At 46.1% G+C, this 23,113-nt stretch overlaps 1 protein-coding gene across 1 annotated transcript in view; it reads right to left on the reverse strand.

Moving 5' to 3' along the window:
- The window catches only part of ROR2 (receptor tyrosine kinase like orphan receptor 2), a 434,759-nt gene extending 414,884 nt beyond the window's left edge, over window positions 1-19,875 (reverse strand). Inside the window, 1 exon segment of the mRNA XM_033928948.1 lies at window positions 19,482-19,875. Within this exon segment, the coding sequence (XP_033784839.1) occupies window positions 19,482-19,566 (85 nt within the window). The 5' untranslated portion in view covers window positions 19,567-19,875.
- Between the last annotated feature and the right edge of the window lie 3,238 nt (window positions 19,876-23,113).

Genomic DNA, 23,113 nt, shown 5'->3' on the forward strand with positions numbered 1-23,113 from the left:
GTGTATATATATAGATAGATATAGATATACACACATACATACACACACATACATGGGACCTACGATTCTGAAAGTGGCGCAATTGACACGCAGCAGACACCCATTTTTTATATACATATGCTCTGATTCTGTATATATGTATACATATATATATATGCTCAGATTCTGTATATACAAAATGGGCGTCTGATGCGTGTCAATTGGCGCCACTTTCAGAATCGTAGGTCCCAAGGACCCTAGATGCTGAAAATGTAGGCCAAAGTTTTTCAGGTCTACATTTCCAGCATCTAGGGTCCTTGCTGAATTGTGGCTACTAGTGTCTAGTGATGCCAAAGCCTGGCACGTACCCTAAACACGGCTATTTCTGAGTTTCCATGTCACTAGGCAATGCTAGGCACAATGGACCTAGGCGCTGGTCCCAGAGGCCACCTTGCATAGTATAAATTATTACCATTAGCTTAAAACAGTCACATAAACAGCGGCATTTGCACATGTATAAAATGATTTCGGAAATCTTCAATTCACACATGGGGATCTACATCCCACAGAGATTTCAAAGGGAATTGGTTTCAAAAGGTACTACATTCTGTACAAGTATTCTCCATGTCACAAAGAGAATACAAGTGCCTGGGGAAAAGTTTCACATCAGGGTTTACACCAGCTCAAAGGCATGTGTAGCTTTTTTTTAATGCTCTTTTCTAGATTTAGATAAATGCTCTTTTTTTTACATTAGGGATTAAGGAGAGAGGAATTTAGGAAGACATCATTCTCCTTAATCCTATGTAGTCTAACCCCACCTTGAAAATGAAACCAAGCTTAAATTACAGCCTTTCTAATTGGCAAGCCCTCAACACATGTAGGTTCGGAAAAGAGGTCACCAACAAAATAAAAGTTGTGACATCACCACTTCCATATGGAAGGTGCCAAGTTCTTGCTGCTCATTTTTTTAATTCAGCATGCATATTTGCAAAATGGCTGCTCCAGCTGCATGTGCTAGCAAATACCTACATACTCCTGCAGATATTTTAGGAAATGCTCTGCAATAGCAAAGCCTTATCCACAATTCCACTGGAATCAACTATGTTTCTGATCTGGACATCTCAGGTCCAGTCTCTACAGTATATCGTAAATGGGGCTTTCATACTTATTTATACTTGTATATAGACACAATTAGGACACTGGTCTTTGACCTAAGGGCCGCTGCGGGAACAGACTGCTGGGCACAATGGACCACTGGTCTGACCCAGCAGCGGCAATTCTTATGTTCTTAGTGCTAACTTCACATACATCCAGGGCCGCCATCAGGGCAGTACCACCAGTCCTGCATTCAGGGGCCCGGAGCTGACAGGGGGCCCGGGCTCCCCCAGGGTCCTAGGCCACAGTCTAGGGGGAGGGGCGGTCCGCCCCACGTGGACAGGAGAGAGCTGGACGGGGGACCCGTGGAGTTCAATACATCTCGAGCCGCAAGGCTCGTCTTCTGTTCCTGCCTGCCCTGCCGCTCACATATAGCCGATCGCAAGTGTTCCCCGATGTCAGCGCTGACGTCGGAGGGAGGGCTTAAGCAAAGCCTGCCCTCCGACGTCAGCGCTGACGTCGGAGAATACTTCCGGTCGGCTATTTGTGCGCGGCAGGGCAGGCAGGAACAGAAGACGAGCCTCGCGGCTCGAGATGTATTGAACTCCGCGGGTCCCCCGTCCAGTTCTCTCCTGTCCACGTGGGGCGGACCGCCCCTCCCCCAGACTGTGGCCTAGGACCCTGGGGAAGCCCGGGCCCCCTATCAGCTCCGGGCAGGAAACAGAAGACAAGCCTCGCGGCTTGAGCTTCGTTTTGCTGAGAAAGTTGCAAAGATGGGCTGGGAGGCAAACGCGGAACACAAAAGGGGGGAGGGAGTGCGTTTTGGACACAAGGCATGAACTTGGGAGAGAGGAAGGGAGGGAAAGAGATGCTGAGGTGGGGGAGAGAATGTATTTTTGGACACAGAAGGCATGGACTTGGGAGAGAGAAAGGGAGGGAAAGAGATGCTGAGGTGGGGGAGGGAATGGGTTTTTGGACACAGAAGGCATGGATTTGGGAGAGAGGAAGGGAGGGAAAGAGATACTGAGGTGGGGGAGGGAATGAGTTTTTGGACACAGAAGGCATGGACTTGGGAGAGAGGAAGGGAGGGAAAGAGATGGTTGTGTACACGGGGAATAGAAGAAAGGAGAATTTTTGGTCATAGGGAGGGAGTGAGGTACAGAAAGTGACATACCAGGGTGGGGGGGGGGCGATCCGCCCCGCCCCGGGTTTACGTCCCAAGGGGGTGCACAGCTGGCCACCCTCCAGTGTTCTCCCTAGGCCGGCAAACTGCGGCTCTTTAGTCACTTGAGTGCCACCGCCGCCATCAGGAACAGGCCGGCGCCAAGTTCTCCCTGCTTTTCCCTGTGGGGCCGGCCAACTCTCGCCACTCGCGTCAATTCTGACGTCGGAGAGGACGTTCTGGGCCACCCAATCGCTGCCTGGCTGGCTTAGAACGTCCTCTCCGACGTTAGAATTGATGTCGGGTGGCGAGAGTTGGTCGGCCCCACGGGGAAGAGAAGCAGGGCGAACTCGGCGCTGGCCTGTTCCCGATGGCGGCAGTGGCAGCCTATTCCCCAGTGGCGGTGGCAGCATTTTCCCAATGGTGGTGGCATAGGGGAGGGCAGGGAGAAAGAAAGAAAGAAAGGGGGGACAGGAAGCCAGAAAGAAAGAAAGGGGGCAGGGTGAAACAAAGAAAAATGGGGCACGGAAAGAGAGAGAGAGAGAAAGACAGACATACAGAACGAAAGAGGGTGTGGAGAGAGAAAGAAGGGGGCAGGGTGAGAGAGAGAAAAACAGACATACAGAAAGAAAGGGGGTATGGAGAGAGAGAAAAAGAAAGAAGGGGCAGGGTGAAACAAAGAAAAAGTTTGGGGAGGGAATGAGGTCTGGAGGAGAGGAAGCATACAGGAGGCTGAAAGAAGGGAAGAAATATTGGATGCACAGTCAGAAGAATAAAGTGCAACCAGAGACTGATGAAATTACCAAAGGTAGGAAAAATGGTTTTATTTTCAATTTAGTGATCAAAATGTGTCTGCTTTGAGAATTTATATATGCTGTTTATATTTTGCACTATGGCCCCCTTTTACTAAACCGCAATAGCGTTTTTTAGCGCAGGGAGCCTATGAGCTTCAAGAGCAGCATGGGGCATTCAGAGCAGGTCCCTGCGCTAAAAACCGCTATCGCGGTTTAGTAAAAAGGAAGGGGGAATATTTGTCTATTTTTGTATAGTTGTTACTGAGGTGACATTGCATAAAGTCATCTGCCTTGACCTCTTTGAAAACCCGCGGAATATAAATGATAATTAACATTTTCTCTGCGTACAGTGTTTTTAAAATTTTATTGTTGATAGATCATTTTGACTTGGCCACAAAGGTAAGGGGGAGGGAGGGAGGGGAACTGCTGAAAGACATCTAGTAATCCTTGAAGGCTTGACTGTGCAGGGAATTTAATCATGTTTTGTTATGTGACTGGCATTATTTAGACTTTAATTTCTATGAATGAATAGAATGAAAATGATATAAATTACTTGTTTGTTTTTATGTGCGTGTGCTGAAGGAAAGTGGAGAGAGAGTGGGCTGAGGACGCTGAAGGGAAATGGGGAAGAGAGAATGGGGAAAAGACGCTGATTTATAAATTGACAATTGTACAGAATATTGTTTCTTTTTTATATTCATCCATAGCTGCATGTTAATGATGTGCTCATATGCACTTATTTATCATCATAACATATACATCATCATTAACATGCAGCTGTGGATGTGTAAGGACAGGCTGAGGAGGATGGATGGGAAGGAAGGAAGGTGCACATATCAACATATCGTAAATTTTTAACATGCATGATGCAGCTATAGGCAAGCAGAGGAGGATGGGATCATACAGATGTGTATGTTCAGATATGCGCTCAGATGTGTAGTTTTTTCTGATATATTTATTAAGCTTACAGTATTTATAAAAACACATTTAATACTTGTTACAAAAAATATTGTGCAATTGTGATCTACTTCTGGCCTACAAAGGTCAAAAGAAATCCTTAACTGAGATTTTACATTCAAAAGTGAATTATAGCTACTAGCACTATTATTTATTAGTTATTTATTATGCAGATGTTTGTTAGTTTGTTATTAGTTCAGTATTAGACATATGTTAGTTTAGAATAGATAGGTATAGATTAGTTTAGTTTAGGTTAGGTTAGGGCCCTGCTGAAAGAGTCTACCTTGACGTGGTTGCAGGCTTACAAATCTTTTGGTCAAAGAGTGCGGCGACCGAGAAAAGTATGTGTGTATTCGGCCCATGGAAGAAGGGGGGGTTGGGGGGGGGGAAGGGGTGCGTGGGGGGCCCAATAGGATTGCTCAGTAAGGGGCCCAGAAATTTCTGATGGCGGCCCTGCATACATCATTACTGAATAGAAGAGTAATTTGAAACATTTTGATTAGATGTTTCATATTATTCCCTAGACTTTTTCTGAATACCTATCTATTTATTTTTAGCCGAGACCCAGAGACACAGGAAAGTAAAAACGATTACTGCGGATGGGCAGACTGGATGGGCTATTTGGTGTTTATCTGCTATCATGTTTCTATGTCTCTATTATGTGAAAAAAAATTATAGAAATTCAAACATGTAACTTTTTCAGACTTGTTTATGAGTCCATGACATGAAAAATTGGCCATTCTCAACATTTTGAATCTGCTATTTGAGTCAACTTTTTCCCAGTGATGGTCATTTTTATAGTATACCCATGGAGGTGTTTGACAGTGTTCAATGTGCTAAGAATTTTCATCCTTTTTTTTCTGTAGGTAGGGCCTGTTTTGCACACAGAAGAGAGTATTTTTTTTTTATTGTGAGACTGCATTTGAGCTTAAAAAGCAGGCACATGGAAAGAGCGCACCTACTTGTTTGCAAGCTGCATGCAGGCATTCCCAGGGACTTAGTTTGAGTGGCGTAGAGGAGGTGTGGCAATGCATGCTTATACTTTAGAAACTGTTTACCAGCTGATTATATCCTGTCCTCCCTAAAGAGCTCAGAATGGGTTACAGTTTACATTCACAATGTTAAATATAGGGTTTACACACAGTGGTGCAATATATCTTCATATAGGATTATTAACTGATTCTGTTGAAGGGTTGAGGGAGTGACAAGGTAGAAAGTTTTTTTTTACAGCTTTTCTAAAGTATCTCCCAGATTCTATATATGGTGCCACTGGCTAACAAGCCTTTAATGAGCAATAATTGGCTGCTAAGAACCAATTGCTGACCTTTATTGGCTTGCTCATCTGGCAGCATACTATTTAACACTTGGTGCCCAAATCCCATAGCATGCAACTCAAAAGGGGGCATAGCCGTGGGAAGGGCATGGGTGTGTTGGAAGCATGCCAAAAAATTGTGCATGTTATAGAATAATGGGTCAGTGCAATCAGCTTGGGCACTGCTATTTGTACCAGGTTTCAGCAGGTGTAAGTCTGGTGCTCCAAGTTAGGGCACGTACCCTTTATAAAATCGCACTTAGTGCCAGTCTATCCTGGCACCATTTGTAGAATTCAGCCCTATGGCCCATCCTCTATAATAAAACCCTAAGCGCGCATGCACACTTAGGAGGGCGTGATCCCTGACAGCGTGGCGTCTGCTTCCGTAGCCATAATCTATTTGTGGCACTTGCGGCGCGTGCAGCGATTTCAGCGGCGGTTTGACTCCTGTGCTGACGCTGCCGGGATGCCTCTTCTCACCCCCCGGACCAGCAAACGTAGCAGCCGTGGGGCAATTGCTAGGTCGGCCCACTTCGATAATGCGAGGTGGGCCAGCCTAGTAAAAGCCCCGAGGCTGCCCAGGCTAGTGGATGCTGGACAGGGGGAGCAGGGAAGGGGTGCTGTTGGACACGGGGGAGGTAAAAGGAAGGGAGAAGGGCTACTGCTGGACAGGGGGAGCAGGGAAGGGGTGGTGGTGGACAGCCGAGGAAAGAGAGAAACAGAAAGAAAGACAGACAGCGGCCAAGGAGAGAGAGAGAGAGATACAGACAGAAAGAAAGACAGACAGAAAGCGGCCAAGGAGAGAGAGAGAGAGATACAGACAGAAAGAAAGAAAGACAGACAGACAGACAGAAAGCGGCCAAGGAGAGAGAGAGAGAGAGATACAGACAGAAAGAAAGACAGACAGACAGACAGACAGAAAGCGGCCAAGGAGAGAGAGAGAGAGAGAGTCAGACAGACAGAAAGAAAGACAGACACATCTATTCTAGCACCCGTTAATGTAACGGGCTTAAAGGCTAGTATTCTATAAACAGCACCTTAACTTAGGCGCCATTGACGCCTGAGTTAAGTGCAAAACACCATTTGAAAGGAGTTTAAAAAAATTCAGGGTACTACCAGCACCCAAAAAATGGTACCTATGGAGGCACTTTACAATATCTAATGTCACTGTAGGTGTGGCTAATGACAGAAGTGGTGTTAGGTGTCATAAAGCACCTCCCTAGGTGCGATTCACGTGAAAGGTAGGCATTGGAAATGTAGGTGTTCAAAAACCCTGGCCTACATGTCCAGCAACTACCTTTCATAAAGGCACAATTCTATAAACAGTACTATCTGATCCGTGATCGGAGGCCATTGTGTTAAGGCAGCTACCACTTATAGAATCCAGGCCTATATGGATACAATATAGAGTACACACACGCATCTACATATTTTTCAGAGCAGATATAAAGGGATACATGGGCATGTGTACCTCACTGGGCCTGGATCTAGGTGCCTATTTTATGAAGGCACATAAGGGTTGATGTTTTTATAAAATAGGTGACTTTTGGTCTTTTTAAAATGTTTATATGGGGGAAATTGCATAGCACATAACCATTATCTCTTCCTCTCTCTAAGAGATCCCATGTGCCTATCCCAGGCTTTCTTGAATTCAGACACAGTCTCTGTCTCCATCACTTCTTCCAGGAGACTACTCCACGCATCTACCACCCTTTCTTTAAAAAAAGTATTTCCTTAGATTATTCCTGAGCTTACTCCTGAGCCTATCACCTCTTAACTTCATCTTATGTCCTCTCATTCCAGAGCTTCCTTTCAAATGAGACTCGACTCGTGCATTTACATGAGGTAGGTATCTAAACGTCTCAAGTCATATCTCCCCCCCCTTTCCTTCAAAGCATACATTTTTATTTCTGGTGACCTTAGTCACATATTATGGATTCATCTATTCAAAAACAATTCACATCTATGTATAGTGAAATTGTCACTGCTGTCTTCTGAAACCTTTAGTCCAGCTGAAGGCAACAGCTTTACACTCTACCTGTAGTTTTCATATTTGGCACAGAGTACAAGAATCTGCAGCAATAATCATTGATTTATCTTACCCCATTGCAAGGAAACAGTGTTTAGCCATCATTACAAGTGTTATTTTCCATAAACTTATTTTAAGCTCAGCATAGCAACAATAAAAAATAAAAATAAAACCTCAAATAATTGAAGACTGAATCAAGAAAAAAAAAAAAATTCAAACACAAGGGAAAGTTTAAAAAGAATTTTATGAATCTGAAAGGAGATTCACGAAAACTAGCACCAGTGTTTTTTCAAGGGAACGATCCACAATGCTCTTTTTCCTTTATACAGCCCTGCCAGCATATTCAGACAAAACAAAGTGAATACAGACAAATCAATACAGATGTAATACAAGTCACACACGTGTGAAGGATGAAAAGAAACTCCCTGCCCCCAAAAGCTTACAATGAGAAAACAGCCACACTGTTCCCCAGAAGCCAATAAAGAGCTGGTCCATTGCTTTCATGTCACAAACCATGTTGATGTGGGTTGCTTTAAAAATAGCACAAAAATGAAATCACATGAAAAAAAACAAACAATAAAACCTTAAGCAAAGCATGACAAAGCACAAAATTAATACGTTTTGGATCTAAGTCTTCTGCCCTGCAACCACAAGCATCTAAGCTTGGAAACTGGGGTATGCTACAGTTAGGACTGGAGTTAGCATGGCTACATTAAGTTGAAACTATAATACCTCATAAAGAGTAAATAGGACAGTGTTAATTTATTTACCGCTTTGGTCCTGATGAAGCTCTCTTAATATAAATGAGAGCGAAACGGAGATCTTCCGTCGCTATTGTGGTCAGAGGGCCGGGTATGAAAGAATACACCCGAGCTAAGTATTATTACATCTACACTACATTATAAAATTGAAATATAGGGAAAAAATAATTTAATTAATGGTATTAAATAAGTCATAAACTTTAAATTGAATAAAAAAAGATAGAAGGACCGATGATAGCTCGCGAAATAGTCACACGCCAAGACTAGTTCTGTTAGCTTGTGACTGCGAGCGCTTGAGATCCATTTCATCAAATCTATTCATAAGAACATAAGAAGTTGCCTCCACCGGGTCAGACCAGAGGTCCATCGCGCCCAATGGTCCGCTCCCGCGGCGGCCCACTTGTGAAGTGGTTCCTGACCATTTCTATAACCTACCTCTACTTCTATCTGTACCCCTCAATCCCCTTATCCTTTAGGAACCTATCTAAACTTTCCTTGAACCCCTGTAATGTGCTCTGGCCTATCACCAGTGTTCCCTCTAAGCCGAGCGCATGAGCGATTGCTCACTATTTTCAGTGGCGTCGCCCATACGCTGTCTCCTGTCGCTCACTCGAGGGCGAGGTGAGAGGAAGCGGTGGTGGCCTGTATTTTAAAGTTGAAATATGCAGCGGCAGCTCCTCTCAAGATCCCCGACTGCATCGGACTTCCGACGCAGGTGGGGATTCGTGAGAGGAGCCGCTGCCATGTCTTCGGTGTCATACCAAAGGGGGGGGTGCGGTCCGCCCTGGCTGTGCACCTGCCCTAAGGCTGCAGTTGGAGAGGAAGTTCGGGCCAGCCAATTGCTGCCTGGCTGGGTGGAATTTCCTCTCCGACGGCAGAATTGACGTCGGGGGATTGCTGGTAGGCCCGGTGGGAAGCAGAGAGAGCTTGGGGCAGCCGCGGCGGTGGCTTTGGGACCTGTTTCCCCCGATGGTTGCGGTGGTGGCTTTGGGTCCTGTTTCCCCTGATGGTGGCAGCAGTGGCTTTGTGGAGGGTAGGGAGCAAGAAAGGGGGCAGGCAGGGAGACAGAAGGGAAACAGAAAAAAAGAAAGGGGGCATCAAGAGAGAAAAAAGAAAGAAAGGGCAGGGAGAGAGGAAGAAAAAGTTGGGGGAGGGAATGAGGTCTGGAGGAGAGGAAGCATGCAGGCTGAAAGAAGGGAAGAAAGATCGGATGCACAGTCAGAACATGAAAGCGCAACCAGAGACTCATGAAATCACCAGACAAGGTAGGAAAAATGATTTTATTTTAAATTTAGTGATCAAAATATGTCTGAATTTATATATGCTGTCTATATTTTGCACTATGGCCCCCTTTTACTAAACCGCAATAGTGTTTTTTAGCGCAGGGAGCCTATGAGCGTCAAGAGCAGCATTGGGCATTCAGCGCAGCTCCCTGCGCTAAAAACTGCTATTGTGGTTTAATAAAAAGGAAAGGGGGTATATTTGTCTATTTTTGTATGGTTGTTACTGAGGTGACAATGCATAGAGTCATCTGCCTTGACCTCTTTGAAAAAAACCCAGGAATGATAATTAACATTTTCTCAGCGTATAGTGTGCTTTGTGTTTTTTAATTTTATTGTAGGTAGATCATTTTGACTTGGTCATTTTAAAGTAGCTTGCAAGCCCAAAAAGTTTGTGCACCCCTGAGCTAGAGCGTTGAAGCTGTGTATTTCTATTTTATCCCCCCTTTTACAAAACTGTGGAGCGTTTTTTAGCGCCAGCCGTGGTGGTAGCAGCTCTGATGCTCAGAATTCTATGAGTGTCAGAGCTGTTACCACCGTGGCTAATATCCACACTACAGTTTTGTTAAAGGGGGAGGGGTTAGTTTGATGACATATTTCATACTAGGCGAAGGTGTTTTCTGTGTTCTGTGTGTTTGAAAGACATGGTTTCCTATTAGGATTGACGGTGTAGGATTGATCTGTGCTGGTCTGGCTTGTTTAGTTTTACAATGGGTGTATTGATGTACTGCTTACTGCAATATGTAAGATGCTGCCTTTTCCTAGGTACTCATGTGTGACGTGTGGCTTGTTACTAAAAATCATGTTTTTCGTACAGATGGGGGGGATGCCAAAAAATGATGGGCCCCGGGTGTTACATATGCTAGGTACACCACTGTAAAGCTTTCTGGTAAAGATACCAGAAAGCTGGCGAAGCAAAAACTTTAAGTAAATTGTTATTCTTCTAAGTTTTGAGTATTTAACCCTCCCACAATCTCACGGGCACTCGTTTCAAGTTTCAAGTTTATTGAGATTTTGATTTAAACGCAATATCAAATATTTTCAATGCGTATAACAAAAATAAATTTGGGGAAATAAATAAAACCATTTGAACAATAAACATACAAACATATCCATAGATGATTAAAAATACATAAGGAGTACAAGGATAAACTACATTTGTTTAAAAATGCGTCCTTCGCGCCTGCTCATAAATTTGTGGAGTATGTAACTTGTCGCTCATGCATATTTTTTTTTGCACACACCTCATCAATCCTTAGAGGGAACATTGCCTATCACAACCTCCGGAAGCGCGTTCCATGTGTCAACCACCCTCTGGGTAAAAAAGAACTTCCTAGCATTTGTTCTAAAAGCAAGTGTATGAATTATTTTGGGTCTAACACCAGTCTTCTCTGAAAGGGAATAGTGTGTTTCACAAGTGTTATTGAACTGACGATTTGATTACAAAAAAAAAAATTGCCATCAAGTTATGTATTTATTTCAATTTAAGATTCCCTTTAATATTTCAGGCACATTTTTGTTAACAGAAACACAACCAACCAACCAACCCCCCCCCCCCCCTCAATAACAAATTGCAACCGCAACAGGCACTTAGGGCTCCTTTTACTAAGGTGCGTTAGCGTTTTTAGCGCACGCTAAACCCGCGCTACGCTTCTAGAACTAATGCCAGCTCAATGCTGGCATTAAGGTCTAGCGTGCGGGGAAATTTAGCACGCGCTATTCTGCGCGTTAAGGCCCTAATGTACCTTTGTAAAAAGAAGTCCTTAGCTTCAACAATTAAATAAAATGTGGGAAGGGGATGATTTTAATTTTCAATGAAGCGACTCTAGTGGATGTAGCAATTTAGTAAAAACCTGTCGTATCATGTGCCAAAGCCATTACAGTAGGTCACAGATGCTAAATGAGATATTTCTCCAGATCACACTTTAAATAACTGAAAACCAGCAAAAATTAAATCTCATCTTTCACCTTCACAATCATAGGCCATGGTTTAATATAGAAGTTACTATGATATTACCGTATATACTGCACACCAGAAAGAAATGTACATTCCCCATTCTCTTTAGGGCAGGGGTGTCCAACCTGCGGCCCCGTGAAGTATTTTCGATGCAGTGTTTTCCTCTGCTGCCCCCAGATGTTTACCATCTTGCCAGCTCCCTCCTCTGTCTTGCTGCAGCGTTTGCGCGGCCCCAGAAATAAAAAAAATTTCAGCCAATGCAGCCCAGGGAAGTCAAAAGGTTGAACACCCCTGCTTTAAGCGTGTCAGGTCAAAAGTGCGCCGGGATAAAGGCGCGCGCAGACAATTGTGCGCAGCGCGGAGGCACGTGCCGCAGAAAATTACTGTTTTTAGGGCTCCGACCGGGGGGGGGCGTGGGGGGTAACCCCCTCACTTTACTTAATAGAGATCGCGCCGCATTGTGGGGGCATTGTGGGGGGTTTGGGGGGTTGTAACCCCTCATATTTTACTGAAAACTTCACTTTTTCCCTGTTTTTAGGGAAAAAGTTAAGTTTAGAGTAAAATGTGGAGGGTTACAACCCCCCAAACCCCACCACAACGCCGGCGCGATCTCTATTAAGTAAACTGGGGGGGCTCCCCAACAAAAACCCCCGTCGGAGCCCCTAAAAACTGTAATTTTCTTTGGCGCACGTCTCCATCTTGCGCTCAGTTGTCGGCGCGCGCCTTTGTTTTTCGCGGGGTTGTCTATGAACCGCTTTAGGGGTTCTTTATGGTAGAATATTTCATGAGAACATCTTGTTGCTTTCTCATATAAGAACGTAAGAATTGCCATACTGGGACAGACCGAAGGTCCATCAAGCCCAGTATCCTGTTTCGAACAGTGGCCAACCCAGGTCCCAAGTAGCAAAACAGATTCTACGCTGCTTATCCTAGGAATAAGCAGTGGTTTTCCCCAAGCCATCTCAATAATGGCCTATGGACTTCTCTTTTAGTAAATTATCCAAATCTTTTTTAAACCCCACTAAGTTAACTGATTTCACCACATTGGTCGGCAACAAATTCCAGAGTTTAATTAACATACATGTGTGAAGAAATAATTTCTCCAGTTTGTTTTAAATCTTACTACTTAGTAGCTTCATCGCATGTCCCCTACTCTTAGGGCATGTTTTACGAAGCCACGCTAGCGGCTGCGCTGCGGTAACGGCCCTGAAGCCCATGGAGATTTAAAGGGCTTCGGGGCTGTTACCAGCGCAGCTTTGTAAAACAGGCCCTTAGTATTTTGGGGAAAGAGTGAACAATGCTCTAAATAGGAGAAAAAAAGACCTCCAAAATTAAGCCTTCTCAGAAACAATAGTAGGCTAAATCTTCTTTGTCAATCATTGAGCCGAAAAAACTCCTCTTATTTATACACACTATCAAAACTTCTCAAGCTAAGACAGAACTCAGAACACCACAGTAAAATACACAATAAGCAGCAATTATGAATGCCCCTGAAGATACTTTTGAAATGAAATGAAGGCCTCCGCTGGTGCTGACAGAAGAGCAAAGAATAAAGCTAAGTAGACATTTTTTGGCTGCTTATATATTCAAGAACTTGAGATAATGTGTATAAATGAGAATGAATGAAAGAGAAGAATTAACCTACTATTGTTTCTGAAAAGGGCTTAAATCCTGGAGGTCCTTTTTCTCTTCACCATTTTATTTAGAACAGTGAGAGAAGTACTGAAGATATTATTTGCTGGCATCTGCATCAGTGCAAAATTTTTAACTGGCATAGTAGTTTATACCTCTTATTGGGTTAAATAATATTTCATGAGGCATTTCTTCCACTCATTATCCTTAATCTGTCACTGTGGTGCTGTTTCATTAGGCACTGGGGATGGGGGTCAAAAAGATGGATGATTACACCTTTCTATTAAGATCATACTGTGTACTGATAACCAGCTTTACAGAGCATCAGGTCGGTGACGGGACTAAATTGCACGCGACAATGGCGCGCCGACAACTGAGCGCAAGGTTGATGGCACGCTGAAGAAAAGCACTATTTTAAAGGGCTCCGACGGGGTGTGTGGGGGGAACCCCCCCACTTTACTTAACAGGCATTGCGCTGGCGTTATGGGGGTTTGGGGGGTTGTAACCCCCCACATTATACTTAAAACTGAACTTTTTCCCTAAAAAACAGGCAAAAAGTTTGGTTTCAAGTATAATGAGGGGGGTTACAACCCCCCAAACCACACACAATGCTAGCGCGATGTCTGTTAAGTAAAATAGGGGGGTTCCCCACCAACACCCCCCGTCGGAGCCCTTTAAAATAGTGCTTTTCTTTGGCGCGCCATCAACCTTGCGCTCAGTTGTCGGCGCGCCATTGTCTCACGCGATTTTGTCTATGAACCCATCAGGTCACTTAGGGCTACATTCACTAAGCAAACCGATCGTGTACCGATCAGTTCGAGACCCTTTTGCAACTCTGGCCCAATTCACTTATCTCTTTGCCGATTCGATTCCAATCTGTGCATGCAAATGAGGGGAACGGCATGCAAAGTAGGCAGGGACGAGGTTCACTAAAGACATTTTTGAAACTGACTGAGCTGGTCGATCAACACAAGAAACGACTGCTGGGGACCAGTCGCAAATGTCCTTTCCGACTGTCTTCGGACCTGAAATCCCAGCCCTGCAGCCCATCTCTGCTGCTCTGCCCCTATCAGCCGAACCCTGCTCTTGCCACCCCGACTCTCTAGCTCTCTGCGGCCCTTCCCACAGTGCTAGCCCGTGGTTTTAAAGTGGGGCTGCACTGCAGGGAAGAGCGGCAGAAAGCAGGAGAGAATAACTGCCTGCTTTTAAAGAGGCTGCTGCCTCCGGGGATCGCGGCAAACACTCAAAATGCGTTTGCAGTTAATTAGTAAAAGGGCTGAGAAGGTATTGACTACCTAGAAGTCTACCAGAGAAGGGTTTGCTGTTAAAAGGGATCGCCATTCCAGAGCAGGAGAGTCGGGGCCAGTAGGCACAGCAAACACCTCTTCCAGCTGAGCCCTGCTCTTGCCACCCCAACTCTTCTTCTCTCTGTTGCCCTTCCCCGCAGTACGAGCCCGTGGTTTTAAAGCAGGGCTGCTCTGCGGGGAAGGGCGGCAGAGAGCAGGAGAGTCAAAAATTGCCTGCTTTTAAACGCCGGGGATTGCCCTTCCAGAGCAGGAGAGTCGGAGCCAGTAAAAAAAAACCTAAAACACCGAATGCATGCGCAGACCCTCTACACAGGGAAAGCAGATGGTCTCTGCGCATGCATCAGGATTGCACACTAGCAATCCGTGCAGTCGGAGGAGGCATTCCTCTGTTTACTCTCATTTTAGTTTTATTGTTTTGTGAATTGGTCGGGCCTGCACGGATCGGCCACGGAGAATCAGATAAGTGAATCTAGCCAAGGGAGGAAAACTTTTGTACATCAATACAAATACTACATATACCAGTACAAAATCTCAACCACTAAAAGAAAAACAAAAAAACAAAAAACTGCTTAGCTCACTAAGGGGCCATTTTATGAGCTGTGTTAACACCTTATGCAGCAAAAACGGCCTGACCCAAGACGTACTAAAGCGTTCTGCATTAGTTTTGCCAGCTGTGCGAGCTAAACACGCAGTATCTGTTTTTACTTTCTTTGACGGGGTATGCTGGGGCTATGAATGGCATAGATGCGCTAATCAGCTAATACAGCGACATTATTACTGTGCTAACTGGTTAGCAAGTCCATAACGCAGGAGTCATTAGTGCCACCTAGATAAGAAGTGGTGAATGCACCTGTATTAAATTGTTTAAGATGGCCATGCACTAATGCAGGGCTACCCAAGTCCGGTCCTCGAGATCTACTGGCAGGCCAGGTTTTCAGGATATCCACAAAGAATATGCATGAGAGAAATTTGCTTACCAAGAAGGCAGTGCAGGCAAATCTCTCTCATGCATATTCATTGTGGATATCCTGAAAACCTGGCCTGCCAGTAGATCTCGAGGACCAGATTTGAGCAGCCCTGCACTAATGCTAACAGCAAATGACCATATATTTAAGGAAAAAAAAAAAAAAGCCCTATAAATGGTGGTGCAAGAAATGGGCTTAATACACGAGGAATGCCCAAATAAGGATACACTAACCCCCAAATTCTGTATATGGCGCCAAAGAAGCGTGCAGGTAGCTGATGTGCGCACACAACTTAAATTGATCAGCCTAATCTGTGCTGATAATTGGCAACTAACACCTCATAATTGACATCCGGGACTAATTAAAAGTTGTGCGCACAACTCAGAACGCATGATTCTGTAAAACGTATATGCCAGCTGCAGTGTGTGAATTTGAAAACGGTGCACGGTCAGGAATGGATCTGGGATGTTGTGTGCATTGATACAGAATATGCCCAGTTTGTGAACAACTTAGGTGCAGGCATTTAGGCCTGGACCTGGTTTTAGCTGGCCTAAATGAATGCACCTAAAAGTTAAGCAATGTACTTATTTTATTCAATTTTCTAGACCATTCTTCCAAGGGAGCTCAGAATGGATTACATGAATTTATTTGGGTACTCAAGCATTTTTCCCTGTCTGTCCCGATGGGCTCACAATCTATCTTAATGTACCTGGGGCAATGGGTGGATTAAGTGACTTGCCCAGGGTCACAAGGAGCAGCATGGGTTTGAATCCACCACCTCAGGGTGCTGAGGATGTAGTTTTAACCACTGCGTCAAGCGTGATTCTGTAAGGTGCACATAATTTTTACAGAACCACACTTTGTGCCATACTAGTCAGCGCCAATTTTTAAGTGCCATATATAGCGCAGCTTAGTAAAAGAGCCCCTAGCGCTTATGGTGTATGTATAATAATTACTGTAGTATGTCCCATTGCATAAACTGGAACTAGCAGTAAATAACACTCATTAATGTGTGTCAGTGTGCGGTAATGCCTTTCAGTAAATGTAAGATAACATGAGGAGAAAGGAAGAGAGGGACATAAAGTGGAACATCAGAACATGCCATTTGGTATTCCATCTGTGATTTCCAGCACTCTGGCTGATTACTGAATTCAAAAATCTCCCTGGTGGCTACAGAAGTGCTCCATCACTGTCAGGGACTGAAGCCCTCTCCTCCCCCTCCCATCAAAAAGTGTTTACGTCCTGTTTACCTAGAAGAAGTAGAATTCAGCTTCAAGTACGTTTTACACCAAACAAATGAGTTGACTCCCAGCCCTTTTGTTATTAAAGCAACAGAAACCTACTACACAAAATTCAGCTTCAAGCTTTGAATTTGCAGGCCTTATAATTGGCACACAATGTCAAAATCCTCTCTCATTGGGAAGTTTTTGTCCTATAGGTAAAATGCTTAGTATACAGGGACATCTTACCCAGTCTATTGTTCCAAAACAACCCAGGGTTAAGAATGTGCATGCACCAATTCAATGGCTTTTGGGCCTGCAGTCTATATAAGAAATAAGTGAATAAAACTTCTGCAACCCTTCAAGTCGAACACAATTTTGAGCCCAGACTGCTGTATAATGCCACACTGGCAACCTTAGCGAATTACTAGCTGCAGGCTCCAATGTATGAAGTATGAATACAGCTATTGTATGCAATGAGGGGTCGAACCAGGACCTGTGGATCTCACCATGGTCTAGGTTCTTCTAGTAGGGATTTACTTTAAAATAAGGCACCAACCAGTCAGTACCAGCAGCCACCTCTCACTCAGCAAAGTGGAATGAGGTAAAGGAAACAAGGTGTGGAAGTCAAAAGGTGGTTTTATTACTTTGCAATTTTTGTTTTAATTATTTTGTAGCCTGCCTTTCACATTAATGCTCAAAGCGGACTCTGCAGCTATGATGTAGATGACCCCCACCCACCTGGCAAATCCTGTGCCAAGCACAAGATACTCTCACCCCCACAAAAACTCACTCGGATCCCTCTGCACAAAGGGCAACAAATGCCAAACACCCCAAGCTAGGAGGGGGAGCTTTAACCTGCCCCCCTCACACACACATCTGCAGCAAAACAGTTTCCCTTCCCCCCATGGGGGAATTACAACAAATGGCAGAAAAGAGCTGGGGAGTGCAAAACTGAACAACAGGAAATGCACAATGCAGGCATCTGTCACCTCCTGGGGAGAGGTAAATGGATTAGAAAGCAAGAGCTTTTCAAGCCTGCAACTGATTAACACGTCCACTGTAATGCCGATCCCCACCCCCAGGACACCAAGCTGGGTGCACTTCAGCAGGCCGAGTGATCCAATGGGATCGAGAAGGGGGCGGGAGGAAGAGCGGCCGCCGACTGCGCATTTGTTTGCAATCTGCAGCCGAAGGATCGGTTGGATGGAGGATCTATCCTTTCTTTCACCCTCAGATGAGATGGGCTCCGGGTGCAGAACTCTCGCTCACACATCAAAGCAGGAGGTGGGCACCTCCCTTCTGAAGTTTCACACACACACAGAAATCTGTCACTCTAATTAGAGCGCCGTGATTAAGCTGCCGGTAATTTAACTGAAGTTAAAAGAAGCTGTCTGTTTATTATTTTGATGTGACTTTTTTCTCGTCCCTTGTACGGATTTCTACCTCCCACCCATGCTCCTGTCTCTCTTTGCCTTGGTCTGCAAAAAAAAAAAAAAAAAACAACGTATTTTTGTAGCCTGCTGAGACAAGAGAGGAAATAACTCCCAAACTGGCTCTAATTCAACAGCGACGGCTCCCTGCCACGGTCCCAGGTCAAATGTTAGCAAGTCGAGTTTATTCAGCTCTAGAAACAATTTGGGTCTTTTTTTTTTTTTTGTAAATCTTTATTCATTTTTTTAAACTCACAATAAGTAGAGCACAAAATACAATCATTTTATACTTTAACATTACTTATTATATCATCAAATTATAGCTCTCATCAAATATCCCCCCTCCCTTATAGCCAACAATCAATCCTAAGCAGAAGAAATCATAAAATATTCCCACCCTAGACATGTATGAACAAAAGGGAATTAATATTTATTCTATGCAATAATTTCAATCTTTACAGTATCTTGTGTAATGGCTCCCAAATAAACAATTGTAGGTCTTGCCCAGCTCAGCCCTAAATTGCCAGACCCGAAAGCCGCTGGTCTTGCCCGTCCCTCCACGTCTTTAACCCCCTCCGCCCACCCCCGGGTCAGCCAGGTACTCAGGAAATGGGCTCGTCCAAAACGCAAGCAGAGAAAAGACTTCATTAAAGCTACATCAGCTCCAGCGCCTCGAGTCCCCTCTCCGCGCTACTCCAGAAGGGGGGGGGGAAGGGGAGCCGGATTATTATACCGACTACAAATCCCAAACTAGTCCTATAAAAAGCCATTTCCATTCGGGATAGTAGGCATTTTTCTTGCCTGCTCCAAAAAGGTTCGCTCGTAACGGTATACGGTTGGATCTACTTGCCCTATGTATTTTCCATATCCGTTTTTGTGTTGACACCCTACCAATTCAGCGACTTATTTCTGCTTTTTTTTTTAGTTTTTATCTATTTGATTTCTTATATACGGTCTGCAAAGTCAATGGGATCCGTGTTTTACCCAGACCCCCCTCCCCCACTGCGGTGTACGTCCAAGTATATAATTGCTCAGAGCGAGAGCACTTGGAGATAAAAGTGGGAAGTAGGCAAAGATGTTTTTTTATCCACTTCACTAACCCAACCGGGCACCTTTTCAAGGCAAAAACAAAGGAACCTCTCTGCCGAGTTGAAATGCCAAGACGAACAAAAACGGATGAGCTTCACTTAGAAGAGAAACCGGACAGCGACAACGTGGGTCATTTTCTTCAAAGATGCACAGCTCCCAAATTCAGCACCCCCCCCCCCAAAAAAAAAAAAAAAAAAAAGTTGTTCACAGACCCACACGTATAGTTTACATAATCCCCCTTAATTATATAAGTTTCTTCTTGGGCACCTGAAGCAAATAACATTTTTCATCCCACTGAAAAGAATCTGGTGCACGAGTGGGGGGGGGGTAAACACTGCCTCAAATTGATCCGGTACAACTCAACATTATCCAATGCAAAAAAAAAGCTAAAGCTTAAAAAGCTAGGAACACCGATTGTTATGCAGACAGTAATAATTAAAGTTTGCCTCGGTGCATTTACATAAAACGATGGGGGGGGGGAAGTAGAGAGAGATTCGGAGCAGCCTTACCTGCCGCGTTGTACAGGAGCCCGGCAAGCAACAACAGCACCCGGGGGACAGCTCCGCCGAGTCGTCCCGCTTCTCCTCCTCGCATCCCGGTGGCAGATCCGCGGCTCACGCTGCAACAGGGCTCCCCCTGGCCCTTTCGGTAACTCCAGCTGGTCTCCGAGACTAAGGCTCTCCGCTCCTAACATCCAGTTCCGTTTCTTCCTCTCCTCTTTACCCTGTGGCTTTTAAGTAGTCCCCCCCTCCCCCGGCTCGGCAAGGTAGCCCCCTGGCAAGCTACACGGGACAGGAATGTATGCTGGGACGAAGCACGGCTCCTGCTCCCCGCCCCACACTCTCCCTCCTCTCTGGGAGACTGTCCCAAGCTGGGAGGGGAAAGAGACATAGGCGGCAGATCCCTGCACAAGTGCCTGGAGAGTGCGAACACTTATTCCAGGACATTAGCAACAATTCTTATCCCTGATCTCTCTTTGAGCATGTGCCATTGAGCTCCACCCTCTCTTTCTTTTTTTTCCCTCCAGTTTATTGCTTATGTTCTCTTTCCTCCTTTAAAAATACACTGTTTATTGATTTTTGTTCCCCCCTACGCCTACCCCAAGGGTTGTTTTCCCCCAGCCAGCCCCCACCTCTCTTTTACCATAAAACTGCAGTAAAATTATCCTTTCTTTTTGTCCTAGGATTTTCCTACCTGTTGCTAATTAACTATATCTCCTTTTACAACAGGACTGAAGGCTAAAAATCCCTTCTTCAGACTAACCAGAGCTCAGCTGGGTTTTAAGCTGGAAATTGTATCCCCCCCTTGCTTTTTATATCAAAGTTTCTTGCCCCTGTCTTAAACTGGGTTGTATTCCACCTTGTGCACACACTTTCTAGACAGAATTCTTGCTATACCTAGTCAACATAATACTGTAATAATAATAAAAACAGAGTTCATATTCAAAGTAGAAAATGACACAGGCATAAAATTTGTGTCTGTTCCTGCCAGCTCAGTCTGATTCCCATATGCACAAGCATCAAACAGTTAAATGTAGCTCAAGAGCTTGTCTCAATGGGCGAAAAGTAACATGGGGCTGGGAGGCCCGCGTGTCGCCCATCGAGACAGGCAGGTAGTTGGGGGGGGGGCAGTGAGAGTAGTGATTGGAGCTGGGGATTTTTCCCGCTGGGAGGTTGCGCGGGGATTGGGCAGGAAGTGGGTCAGCGTCGCGGTGGCAAGGCTTTAAAGTCGGGACCACGGAGGACCCAGTTCCTCCGGTGGTCCTCCAGGGCGACGGTTTTCTCATCCCTACGTGGCGTTTGTCCTGGTCCAGGTTCCAGCTTTCTTCTGCTCTCACAGCTGATGGCATCGGTTGGTGCAGCGGCGGACTGTTCCTTGGAGGACAAGGTGGAGCTTTCCCTCTTGGCCGGCGAAGCTTTCGCCGAGGAGCCGTCAGAGCAGGTGGGTGCAGATCAGCGGGACGTGCATGTGTGACCTGAGTGGCGCTCAAAAACTGAGGCGCTCTCAACAATTGTCCTTGCTGGCTCGGGTGGGGGACGAGGAGAACAGTCGGAGCTGGTTATGGCTGTGGGGCTTGTGAATCCTATTCCAGCTCCAAGGCTTGGGTGAGGCAAGTCGGGCGGTGCCGTTTCGGTCTGCTCAGCAGGCCACAGCTCTGGTGATTTGGAAGGGGACAGGGGTTTGACGGAGCTGCCGTTGCCGCCTTTAACAGCTTGCGGTGGGTTTGAGGCAGCTGGTGTGGGAAGAGGGAGTACTCGGGCAGCCCAGGGGGAGGGCTGCAGGGCAGTTTCTGGGACCCCTGCTTTGGGTGTTGGGTTGGGGGTGAGTGGGATGGATATTGGACAACCCCGGGACCTGGGTGGGCCTGGACTGTATGTGTGGGCCAGGTTGTGGTTCCCCCTTGGCGGCAGGGTCTTCCCTGTGCGGGCAGGGGGCCCATGTTCGGCCATGGTGTGGGTACGTTCCTGGGAGATGGTCGGCGGGCCTGGTTCCTGGCAGGGGTTATGGGTCGGGATGGTGGGTGCCTGTGGGTATACCCATGGGTACTGCTCCTGCTCTCGTTTTTTCTTCGCAGGTTTCTTCGGCGATTCTGGAGCGGTGGAGCGGTCGGGAGCCCATGGAGGAGGGACCTGGTACCAGCATCATGGCAGGAGCGTCGGAGAGACAGCGCCATGTGGAGTAAGAAGTGCAGTGATGGAGCCTCCGGGGAGGGCGTGGCTGCTGATGGTGGTGCCACGGAATCTGCTGGGACCTGTTCATCTGAGACCAGGGCTGCTGTCAGTGGCATCTTCGTTGCAGTGGACAGCGCTCCAGGATCCATGGATGTGGGTAACGTGGCACCTGCCAAGGTTGCTGGGGTTAGAAAGGCTAGGAGGCGGGTGAAGGATAAGCATAGGCAACGGAGGGGGGACGTCTTCCTCGGGGTCTTCCTCTTCCTCTGCGTCTTCATCGGGGCACTAGGATAGAGTAGGTACTATGGCCAGGGGTGGTGGGGTGGTCCCACATGAGGAGGTTAGGGATGCACCTGCATTAGTTGCGCTTACGGAGCTTTGGGAGAAGGTTCTGTGGGAGCTGTGTCGTAAGATCCGGGGGGCAGTCATGCTTGGACATTTTCCAGCTCATGGAAGTAGGGCACATAGGCGAAGCTGGAAGAAGTCTAAACGGACGTCGGGGTGTGTGTGTGGGGAGTTGAAATCCTTGCTGGTGGCACGGTCCACTGTTAACTTGATGCGGGCATTCATGCGGCTGGAGATCGGCTGGGGTTCTTCTCATCCAAGGATTACGGTCTGTTGTTGGCCTACGCTGATTCGGTGCTTGACGCTTATCAGCATTTTGGTGGGTGGGCGTGGTTGAACTACGACAAGGCTTTTAGGGATAAGATGGAGAAGAACACATATGTCGTGGGGTATGCATGATGTCAGCCTTTGGCTTACTCATATGGCCTCCAAGTCTGGGGCTGGGATGGAGTCGGTATCGCAGGCTTCTTTGAGGGAGGCTGGCGGTGGGCGGCCCTTGCAAGTGGGGACAGGAGGTGTCGCAGGCTCAGGTTTGAACGTTTGTTTGAGATTCAACAAGTCGGCTTGCTCCTTTCCAGACTGTAAGTACATGCCTATTCGCTCTGTGGTCAGCAGCATTCTACCCTCAAGTGCCCCAAGCGTGGCACAGTGGAGCCCTCCAGGGCTGGGAAGTGAGGGTGTGTTGACGGTTCTCACGCTGATTTGGGTGGAGGTTCTGCGGCCGTGGCATCAGCATTATGGAAATACTTGGGCTACGCTGTTGAGATCATGGTGTTACGGTGGGTTTTGAAATTCTGTTTGGGGGGACTTTTCGAGTTGTGGGTGGTCAATGCGTCCTCCGTTACTCAGTTGAGTGTGAGTCAGCCAATTCCCCCATACTTCTATCCCCTGTTGGGTTTCATTTCAAGGGATTCTGATTTACGATCGTAGGTTGTCAATGGGCTTCTCCATCTCCTGTGTGTACTTTGAGATGTTTCTCTCCTTCCGTCATTGAGTTCTAGTCCGCAAGGTCGGTTGGGACACCGTGTACACTACCTGGCCGGTGTCTGCAATCGGCTACATTTCCTGCATCTTTTCGCAGGGCTATGGGCAGATCTTTGCCGGGGGTCTTGGTTTTCTGAGTT

This window comes from Geotrypetes seraphini, chromosome 1 (assembly GCF_902459505.1).
Source record: "Geotrypetes seraphini chromosome 1, aGeoSer1.1, whole genome shotgun sequence".
In the NCBI taxonomy this organism is placed as follows: Eukaryota; Metazoa; Chordata; class Amphibia; order Gymnophiona; family Dermophiidae; genus Geotrypetes; species Geotrypetes seraphini.